General features: G+C 41.6%; 2 protein-coding genes across 2 annotated transcripts; one reads left to right on the top strand and one right to left on the bottom strand.

The window, feature by feature from the left end:
* Window positions 1–387: 387 nt before the first annotated feature.
* Window positions 388–6,370, top strand: LOC124663135 (protein tesmin/TSO1-like CXC 6). Its single transcript, XM_047200874.1, has 8 exons — window positions 388–803; window positions 1,200–1,304; window positions 2,115–2,292; window positions 3,153–3,506; window positions 4,694–4,791; window positions 4,898–4,992; window positions 5,536–5,943; window positions 6,053–6,370. The coding sequence occupies exons 1-8, from the start codon at window positions 388–390 to the stop codon at window positions 6,253–6,255; spliced, it is 1,857 nt and encodes a 618-aa protein (XP_047056830.1). The 3' UTR covers window positions 6,256–6,370.
* A 265-nt stretch (window positions 6,371–6,635) lies between these two features.
* LOC124661996 (protein CURVATURE THYLAKOID 1C, chloroplastic-like) lies at window positions 6,636–8,918 on the bottom strand. The gene is made up of 6 exons (XM_047199888.1): window positions 8,785–8,918; window positions 8,588–8,673; window positions 7,601–7,687; window positions 7,465–7,527; window positions 7,338–7,375; window positions 6,636–6,898 (listed from the first exon to the last, which is right to left on the bottom strand). Exons 1-6 carry the CDS (start codon window positions 8,897–8,899, stop codon window positions 6,844–6,846), a joined length of 444 nt encoding a protein of 147 aa, XP_047055844.1. The 5' UTR covers window positions 8,900–8,918; the 3' UTR covers window positions 6,636–6,843.
* Window positions 8,919–10,687: the final 1,769 nt, after the last annotated feature.

Below are 10,687 nucleotides of genomic sequence, written 5' to 3'. Positions count from 1 at the left end.
GCCGCGCCGCGGGGATCCGGCCGTAGAAATATGAATTTGATTTCGAAACCGAAGAGTGGGAGAGAGAGAGAAAGGTTAGAGGTCGGGCAAAGGAGGAGAGAGAAAGAAAGGGCGGAAGGGAAGGGAGCACAGCCAGCAGCAGCAGGAGGCAAAAATCCTCCTCTAATCCCCCTCCTCCCGAAATCCGCCATTCGCCGCCGCCGCCGCCGCCGGAGCACGCGCGCGGCAATCCCGGCGCCGCCCCGCTCCCGCCCGCCCGCCCTTGCGGGCCTCCGCCGCCCCCGCCTGATCCGGAGGATCTCGCCGCGGCGGATTGGGCGTGGCCGTTTCGCCGCGGTGTGGCCGCTTTTGATCTGCCGCCTCCCGCTCGGGGTTGAGCAGTAGCAGATGGCGGGCAAGGAGCAGCAGGGCGGAGGGGGCCCGCCGCGGCCGCCGCCGGTCTCCACGCAGCCGCCGGTGAAGAAGCTGGTCAGGCAGCTCGACTTCAACGCGGGGAACATGGCGGCGGCCGCCGCCGTCGTCTCCAGGGTGCTGCAGCCCAGGCCGGCGCCGCCGCTCGGCTACCCGCACCCGCACCCGCAGCTCAGGGCCGCGGCGCCCGTGGGGGTACCGCAGCCGCACCCCAAGCTGCAGCTGCTGCAGCCGCGGGGGGTTCCGGTGATGCGCCCGCACCAGCTCATGCATGCGCCGCCCCCGCGCCCGGCAGCGCCGATGACCGTGCCCGTGCCCGTGCCGCAGCTTCGCCCGATCCAGCCGCACCCGCACCCGCAGCCGGTGCCGCGCCCGCCGGTCGCCGTTCCCTTGTGAGCCCCGCCTCTTCCTTTTTTTCCTAAGATTTATCTCTGCGTCAGCTTTTCAAAAAAAAAAATGCTTCTCGATTCCGGAATTTCGGAGGGGCATGCCAGGCTCCTGGTTATCAACTAATGGCTTCGTTTTCTATCTTGATTCGTCTCATGTTTTTTTTTAACCCAGGTTTGAAAACTTAGTTTCCCAAATTTTACATTGCGTTTTTTTTTTCCTTTTTGTCACAGCGATACATGTTTGTACTAGAAGGATGCTTTTCAGCTGACATTTATAGCTAGTTTTACCACGCATCCTAATGCCTAATGGCAACCTTAACCGAAACTGCAATTTCCTATTCCTCCTTTTGTAATTTCCCATCATGCTGTTCTTATGCTTTGGGTCTCCGGGTTTTCCAGGAGGCCAGAGTCGCCGAAACCACGTGGGCGGCTGTTTGATGGGAAGGATGGCACCCCTACAAAGAAGAAGTGCTGCAATTGCCGGCACTCCAAATGTTTGAAGTTGTAAGTCTCATTTTACATGTCTTAGCGTGAGAACAGAGCATTGTTGCAGTGTGATGATTATTGTAATGGAGACATTACCTTTTGTTATCTTAGGAATGTAGGGACTCCATCTATCTCTCTAGAAGTCACCAAAAATGTGAAACTCCCACTCTTTTATGGATAGATTTGGATCCAGTAAAATTTATCTGATTATGTACACTTTTTTTTTTCGAAAAGGAAGGTTACCTGATTCTGTAGGTATACAAGGGACACATCGAACATTTTCTTCAATGTTGAGTGTTTTTTTTTTTGTGCACAAAAATCTTATAAGAACCAATACATGGATTTTGGAACTTCTTTTTGAAAAATCTGGATGATAATGCCATACTGTTGCTAAGCTTGACAAATAACATCCGTGATGAGACAAGATATTTGGTCTTCAGGGAAGGTTTTGTAGGTTATAGCTAGTCAAGCAATGACATTACTTTTAAAAACTGAAATTCAACTTTGTGGCTAGTCAAGATTATTATGAAGCACTGTGTATCTTTAGAATTGGATCACTTCTACTCTAGTTCTGGCTTTATTGTCTCAAGTTTCTCTATGGCTCCAATGGGAGCTAGAGCTACATCTTCTCAAATCTGTATAGTTTGTCGTTGTTTGGACCTTCACATAGAAAATCAGAAATCTTCCTCTTCTTAAAACAGGGAAATCATATGCATTGGTGATTCAGTACTGCTGTTTCTACTTTGCATGCCTTTTATTTCAGTTGTAAGTTTTTGCATACTGACATTTTATCCTATCAAGCTGACTCTTATGGTTTTCTATGCTTAGGTACTGTGAATGTTTTGCATCTGGTATTTATTGCGATGGATGCAACTGCACCAATTGTTTTAATAATGTTGAGAATGAGGCTGCTAGGCGTGAAGCTATAGAAGCTACACTGGAGCGCAATCCGGATGCGTTCAGACCTAAGATTGGGAGTAGCCCACACACCAGTCGGAATAATATGGTATGTTTTGAGGTTCATGTCTCTTTTTTAGATACTTAGTTGTACTTGATGAAAATAAATGTCAGTTGCTTATAGAGTATTAATGACATCTTTCTAAGATTTTCGTGCTCATGGTTGGGGTGCATTGCATATATATCTTTTAAAAGAGGAGCCAAACTGAAGACACCACCCTAACTGATGACAATATTGAACAGGGGAGTCTTGGGAATTACATAAGTTTTCTGGAAATTAAAATTATTGCTATATACAAATAATAAATCACAGCTTAGAGGCCTTCAACCTTCTCCTAAACTTCTTTTACTTTGTTCAGTCTAAGAATGATGCATCTTCTCTTACTGTAACCCTTCCATTGTTTTGGTCAAAAACCCATTTTCAAATGGAAACTGAGGTCGGATGAGCTCAGATTTTTTTTCTTAAAGATCAATTGGTGTCAGTAGTACATATGTTATTTAATTAATTTTATTTAGACATGTAAATCACCACACTATTGCTAGACAGTTTTTCAAACATTTAACGTTATTAAGTAAGTGAAGATTTAGTATCCCCAACTAAAATGTTTGTCACTTATTCTTTCACCAACGGGGAAAAACCACCACCACCAGTTTCTTCCAGGCTTCACAACAAAAAAATGGCTTATTTGAAACAAGAATTGTGTTTTCCAGAGAAATTGGAGCTAAGGATTTTATTTTTTATTCTTTGCAGAAAACTAAAATGTTATTCCATTAACATTATTGGCTAGACTTTGTCCTTTTTCTGTCCCAGCAGTGATGTCTTCATTATTGCATTTCTCATCTTGGCCATGTTATCTGATTTATGCTTCAGTGATATGTGTAATTAATACTAGTCCCTTAATTTGCCAGGAAGTAGCTGGTGATCTCCCTTTAGTAGGGAAGCATAATAAAGGGTGCCACTGCAAGAAGTCAGGATGCCTCAAGAAATACTGCGAGTGCTTTCAAGCTAATATACTATGCTCTGAAAATTGCAAGTGTATGGATTGCAAGAATTTTGACGGGAGCGATGAAAGAAAAACTATTTATGTGGATCCCAAAACTGCCATTCAAATGCAGCAAGCAACAAATGCAGCGGCAAATGGTGCTATCGGAGCAACTGGATTGTCATCTCCTTCCACATCAAGGAAGAGAAAGCACATAGATCCTTCGATTGACCTTTCAACCAAGGAACATGTAGCTCACAGGAATGGCCAACTGTCACAGGTAATGAACATTTTTTTTCTATTTAAGCATTTCTCTGCAGTTTTGTTAATTTCTCGAATTGTGCATAGTTGTGTTTTAAACTATTGACTTAAGAGGTAAGGTGAAGCAATTCATCCCATCACTAGGAAGTTATATGTTATGATGTGCATACCATGAAGTCAGCTAACGATACTTCACGTCTGTGCACTTGTGACCTGCTTAACTCACATTGTTGCGGTTGTAAAAAACTTACATTTTTGCTACTTCCTCCGATCCATATTATTTGATGCTAAAATAGATGTATCTATAACTAAAATTTGTCTACATACATATATATTAACGTCAAGTAATATGAATTGGAGGGAGTATATGATTTTGCATAAATTTAATTTTGCACTAAGTGAACCAACTGTAGTGATGCACAAATTACATTACCTTGGTTATTGACATCCCGTGCTTTGCCACCAAAGTAAATCAACCTCACCCATGTGTCTGCAATGACCACCTCGCCAATTTTATGCACTGAGATATCTGAAAGGGGTAACTCCAGAAGTATAATAATTTTACTAGCTGAACAATGGTGTCCCTTCTACAGATTAAGAAAGTCATATCACCTCAGCTGTCAGCAGCACACAAGACATTGTTGTCATGCTCAGTCTGCTCCAAGCTATTGGCTGCGCCACCACTTAACCATAGCTTTGCCCCGGCAATAATCTTGCCTTGGCAGTCGTGCTCGGCCAACTGCTTCACAGCCAAACCCTGTCGACCTTCTTTATGAGACGCATCATGCTCCATTTCCGTTAAATTTTTTTGAGAGGTTGATTAAGTAGTTTGTTAGGGAGATCTTCACTTTGTTTAAGCTAGTCTTTTGGATAATACTTTTTAGATATGTGAAAGGTGAGGAGGGAGAGGTTTGAATGCACCACCACCGCCATGATCTCAGGCTTTAGTAATTGTAAAGATAAAAATTAGCATAAGTGCAAATTGGATGACGTTGTCACCTTTCTGTCTTTTTAAATAATATGTCCTATGCAATGAAAAGAAACGCAATGTCGAAGAAAATAATATGTCCTAGAGTGGTCCAAATTCATCTAGAACAAATTTCGGAAAAAATCTAACTAACCAAAGAGACTGTCAAAGGCTACTTATAGCAAGGGTTATTATGGAATTCTGAGAAGGTTGCTCTACATACTTCATATTTTAATCAGATTATCTACCAGAGGAACGCAGTGGCATCTGATGGTTCACTCCCAGGAAGCCAGTCTGTGCATCCCCATATGATGGGGCCCTTTAAAGTCACCTACAGGTAACTGTCAATTCCACGGATTTCTGCGATTAGAAATGAATTTTGATTTTCCTTGAGCAAGCCAATCTATCTGTTCTCTGTTGATGGATTTATGTCATCCCTATAGGCCTCTTTTAGCAGATATTATTCAGACAGGGGATGTAAAGGAGCTGTGTAAACTCTTGGTGACAGTATCGGGAGAGGCTACTAAGGCATATACTGGTATTGCTCTTGGCATCATGCTTATTTCCCCCTTTTCCTGTTCTGTTAGTTTTCAGAAAATATTCCAGGTGATCCTTCACTGTGCGTGACTTGCATTTGTGATAGATATTCAATCTACCCGCATAGATCAAAGCCTCTTCACTTTAAATTTTACCGTTTGCATCGCTGCATTCAGCTCCAACTGTTCCTTCTCTTGGGCCTTTGTTTTGGATGCTGCAAGTGCTATATACTTCTTTGAACATCATTTGTATACGCAACTATATCATGTACTTGATTAGGTGGATCTCATCTCTACTTTATAGTTCGCTAACACTGCACAGTGTGGTCAGGATCACTGTATTTCCCGTCAAAATCTTACTGTACTGTACATGGGGTTCACTTGTGAGTGATGGTTGGTCGCCATAATGACACTTGACATTTCTCATATTAAACAAACACCAAGTCTTTGCAGCAGTTCTTAACTATCTTCAATTTTCCACGTTTTTATTTAGTAATTTAACGTAGTTACGGTAATGTTTTCTCATTGCAAAACTTCAAAACTAGGTCGGAAAATCCAGGATGAGAAGGTGCCACCGAAAGAAGATGGGACGGGAGGTTCGTTAGCAATGACAAACCATAATAGAGAAGAACAAAATAAAGATCAAAGTCATAGAAAAACATCAACCGATGACCGTGCAAGTGGGGGAACTCATATGGGCAAAGCATCTCTAGATGATTCCAGACCTGATTGCACAGATGACCAAAAATCCAGTAGACCAATGTCTCCTGGAACACTAGCATTGATGTGTGATGAACAAGATACTATGTTTGTTACTTCTGAAAATGTTGATGCTCAGCCAACAGTAGCTGTCAACCCGAACCGTTCCGAATTGTATGCGGAGCAGGAAAGATGTGTGTTGACGGAATTCCGCGATTGCCTCCGGAAGCTTGTGCAATACGGTAGAATGAAAGGTACATCAGATATCCTATCTGGCATGTCAAGTCATAATAATAGGCATTCTTTATTTGTTTAATTTGCAAAACTTGGGTTGGTTTGATACTGATTATTTTCAACATGCAGAGGAGAAGTACTCCATGGCGATCAGATCTGAAGCAACTGCCCATCCTGGGCAGGTAAATGGTGTTCCCCGAATCCCATATTCAAAAGAAGTAGATGTACAACCTATTGTAAAAACATTTCCTCAAAGTTCCAGCAAACATCTTGTTACTGGAAACCCTGCGAGTGGGCACTTAGACAAAAAACTGGAGCCTGGGAACACATAGATGCACCTCAGGTTTGTATTTGGGGTACAAGAATCTTGTTTGCACCCTCTAACAGCTTGACTGGGGACATGTATCGGTCTTGATGATTAATTTAGGTTAAAGAAATTCCAATTTATTCTCACTGGTCAGAACAAGTGTAATGGTGGATAGTTAGTTTAGTCAGGCAAATGCCTTTCACCTTATTTTTATCTACATTTTTAGTTCTTTTTTTTTCCTTTAGTATTTTCTTGGTGAAGTTTCTCCTGTCCCCATACTAATAGGTTTACATGACATTGTGCCATGTAACATCGTTTGTTTCTTTTTTCCAACCGGAATTGCATGTTATGTTATCACACTTAGGTGCGATAAGTTCTTATCTGACATTGTGGGACTTCCAGTGGTAAAATGTACCAAAACCTCCTGCCTTTATCCTTTAATGTTACAACGAAACACGTAAGTTCTGCTACCAAGGGAATACTTGATATCGCTCTAACCTGTACAGGAAATATGTATTACAGCTATAATGGACAATGGTACTGCAGAAATTCTCATGAGCCTAAACAGAACTTATGGCGTCGGCAGGATGTGTACTCCATTTTCAAAGGAAAGTTACTGTCCCAAGATCTGAGATACCGAGCTTTTGATGTTGCTGACAAACTTTTCTCTGCAAAGAATTAATATAGATGTTAGGAAATCCACAAAGTAGATACGAGTACTTTGAGCTGCAGTAATGGAGCACAGAATCACGCTATACTTGTACCAAACTGCTCATTCGAAGAAAAGTGTCAGTTGCTGATGCCAGTTCAGTACAATGTCATGTTTGCTCATTGATGCAAATGTGCCACAAACCAAACTGAAGTGTTATGCTAATTGTGGCAATGCATCATAAATCTCCCCAAAAGAATGACACATCTCTTGTGGCCAATTACTGAAAGTAGGTGATATTTTACGACTGAACTACAATGAAATGTGTGCCGATTTTCACACTATCTTCTTAATAAACAAATAAATACATGTTTCCCAAGGAACTGGATCCTCTTAGTTTCAGAGCCGTTTGAAACCAAACCTTTTGGGAGATATGACAATGACTAAGTGTGGCTTACCTGTCTGGTTTGAAGAGAAGGTTCCCATAGATGAACCACTGGAAATGGCGGCTTGTGTTAATAGAAAGGCAACAGCTTTATTAAAAAAGGGACAATTTTACAGTTGAGGTTTTTGCGTAAAACTTACCCATGCAACTGATATTCCAATTAGTTCGAAGAAAATAGGGAGAACCGGGAGCTTATCTATGGCCTGCAGTTGAGATAGCAAGATGATCAGACTGATTTTCTTTGCCCGTTGCATATTAGGTCATCTGGAATTTTACCTCAATAACCATCATGGAAGCCCAGAATGCAGCAATTGCTGCAAAGCCTATACCGGCTAGAGCAAAGATATCTTCGGTAGTGTTGAACTGTTTGAGATTCCAGTTTGATTAGTTTCCTTCATTGATAAAAATGAAACCTTGATGGAAGTGCAATTCAGAACAACTACTATTTGATACATGTATCTTCCCTTCAACATTAACTAGCAGTAGCACTACATAGGAAAGACTCTTCCCGGTATTTTTAGTAGCCATGACCCATGAGATTATGAACTATGACCTTGGAAGTATATTGTTTTTCACAAAAAAAATATCAACTCAAATTTTTGGTTGAGCTGGTTGATGCATGCAAATCAGCATTGTACCGAAAATCCCTAAAAAAAACATTGTACCCAAAATTCGACATTGGGCTAAACTTGGTTACATGAAAGTAACTATCGAATCAAACCATACTGACGTGCATCCCATGTCGACCTGTGGTTCTGTGAGCTTAGCTTTTCTAGGTTCTGAGTTTGTTTTAGTGCTAGTTTTCACCCGGATTTCCTTCAATTGACTGAGCACAAATTCTTCTTCATTGATGGGATGAGGCAAAAGTTCTGTGTTCGGTTTGAGAAAAGCAAGGGTGGCCTGAGGCCGGAGCACCGGCCACATCAACCCGTAGTTCTCACACAGGGATCATAGCATATATCACGAAGCATTTGGAGCTGATGCTGCACTGGGCATCAGGTGCACCAGGAAGCAATAACGTTTCTCAAATTTCTACATTATGGATCTCTTCCTTGTTAATAGGATGCATAAATCACTGATGCAAAATCAAATTTGTTCAGGCAATCGATACTAGCAGTACTACGTTAAACCTTTTAACCTCAAAAACTACATTAAACCTCTGAAAATATTCCCCTTCTCAGATTGAAAACTCAATCTTCATAATTTCTTTAGTATAGATTGTAATCTCATACGTAGGTAAAAGATAAATGACAAGAGACTCACTGAACTCTTGACATATTTCACGATGCTTCCGGTTTCTGAACTGTCCTGCGCAGCCTTGGCAACTACACCGCGACTTCTTGTCCTGCCTGAACAAATTTCAGTGCACACGATGAATTACCGCGGGGCGCGTCAAACAAAACAGAACAAATTCGCAACCGGAGCACATGGTAGTTGCTTCTAGGAGGTAATTAAGTTACCTGCCACGACGGAGCTTCGGAGCCTGGGCAGACTGATGGGGACACTCCTGCTGCCGCCGCCGCCGCACGGCGCGAGCGCTGCAGGCTGAGCGATGGAGAGGGCGCAGGCCATCATCGCCAAGATCCCTCGCCTGGGGGTTGGTGCAGAGTACTGCGATAGTGTGCGTGAAGGATGCTTGGAGGAACCGGGGAAACTACTGTGCTGTTTGGCCTTCGTCTGCAACAGCGGATGTGAGCGGGAGCTCCCTAGGCCACTAACGCTTCATCAGATGGCAGGTTTGCAGATTGCCCCCTTTTGTTCTGCACTCTTTCGATGGTCAGAATGCTACTGTACTTGTTGGACAGTTGTACTACTCTTTGCCCTTCCGAAACAGAAGCTGTACTACTCCTTTTGTGTTGGAAGAAGTTGTACTGGTCATAAGTATAAAACAATACTTCGACAAGAACAAGATCATAAACGGGAGTGATGTTTTGGAACATGGGAGCATATGCTCCCTTTAGTTTAAAATGCATCTTACTCACATTTTAAATTTCAAAAAATATGAAACGAAAAATTCGCACGTACATCTTCACGTGCTACATATTTACAAAGTTGTTTCATAAAAAAATCGACTTGTCATGTGACGTGTGTAAAAAAGACAAAACTCAGTGCTAAAAATAATGTTTTTTACAAGATAAAATTTCTCTTTTTTACATAGTCCACAAAAAATGTTGGGTTTTCTTGAAACTTGACGAACACACATATATTATGAAGATGTACATGTAGAATTTTTTGTCAAATTTTTTTGACACTTCGAAATAAGATTTTTTGGTAGAGAGAGCATACGCACCCAGGAGCCGAATTGAATTTCTCATCACAACTCCGCATTTCCCCGATGTAGTGCTATTTATAAAGTTCCATGTATCTAAGATCCAAAGGAAAAGAAAAGGAAAAATTGTTCCTAGTGCTTGAATCTGAAATCTTAAAGGAAAGGGAACGCTCCCTATCGGGCATGGATTTGTTCATCTACATTTCCAACATGATTCAAGATCATGACAGCTTCTTTCTGTAGATAAAGCCTTGTACGGGTTTGCTTGGTCATAGCACTTTGCGGAAGAGAACCACAGGTTTGCGCAATATGGCTTATGGAATCCCAGCCAATTTGAAGATGACCACTCTTTGCAAGCTTAGCCATGATCAGAATCACCAGAGGTGGAATTTGAGGCAAATGGGCACAAAATAAAATGGGATACTACCTTGCCAATGGGATATACCCACAATGGGCAATGTTTGTCAAACTAACTCCAAACCCCCATGGTAACAAATAATCTTGTTCTCATAACGCTCAAGTTGCGCTAAAAAGGATGTGGAGAGTACATTTGGTATTTTACAAGTCCAATTTACTATTGTCCGTCTTGGTTTTGGGACCAAAAGACGCTTTGGAGGATCATGATGGATTATGTGATCTTGCACAATATGATCATCGAGTATGACCATGATCAAGATTTTGACCACCACTACAACTTCATTGGAAGGATGGTAGATCCTCGCCAGAGAGAAGACCAATAAAAATTCCTTCAAGTTCTCATGACACTCGAGATGCGAAGGCTCATCAGAAGCTTAAGGAAGATCTCATCGAGAAGTGGTGGGAGTGGAATGGCGAACAAAATCATTGATTTGCTCTTTCGGTTTGTAGTTTCATATTTCAGTTTCGATGAACTTTGTTATTTGCTTCATTAGATTTGTGTCCAATTGATGATAAACACTGGGCTATAATAGTTATGTACCATTTGTTTCCTACTTTTTCTGATTATATTCTACTCGATTTGAACTTACTATAGCTAAAGTGATTTAGATTGCATATATATATATGCACCTTTTCCGATTAAGAGCGCTTTATTAATTAAACTCAATAAGTTAATA

The sequence above is a fragment of the Lolium rigidum genome, chromosome 6 (assembly GCF_022539505.1).
Source record: "Lolium rigidum isolate FL_2022 chromosome 6, APGP_CSIRO_Lrig_0.1, whole genome shotgun sequence".
Lineage (NCBI taxonomy): Eukaryota > Viridiplantae > Streptophyta > Magnoliopsida > Poales > Poaceae > Lolium > Lolium rigidum.
This window is presented reverse-complemented; position numbering and strand designations above follow the sequence as displayed.

Coding starts and splice junctions, on each gene's coding strand:
- LOC124663135 (XM_047200874.1), top strand. CDS start 388: ATGGCGGGCAAGGAGCAGCAGGGCGGAGGGGGCCCGCCGCGGCCGCCG. Junction 2,293..3,152: donor ACACCAGTCGGAATAATATG/GTATGTTTTGAG, acceptor TTAATTTGCCAG/GAAGTAGCTGGTGATCTCCC. Junction 3,507..4,693: donor GGAATGGCCAACTGTCACAG/GTAATGAACATT, acceptor TATTTTAATCAG/ATTATCTACCAGAGGAACGC.
- LOC124661996 (XM_047199888.1), bottom strand. CDS start 8,899: ATGATGGCCTGCGCCCTCTCCATCGCTCAGCCTGCAGCGCTCGCGCCG. Junction 8,674..8,784: donor CCGAAGCTCCGTCGTGGCAG/GTAACTTAATTA, acceptor AAATTTGTTCAG/GCAGGACAAGAAGTCGCGGT. Junction 7,376..7,464: donor TTGGAATATCAGTTGCATGG/GTAAGTTTTACG, acceptor CGCCATTTCCAG/TGGTTCATCTATGGGAACCT.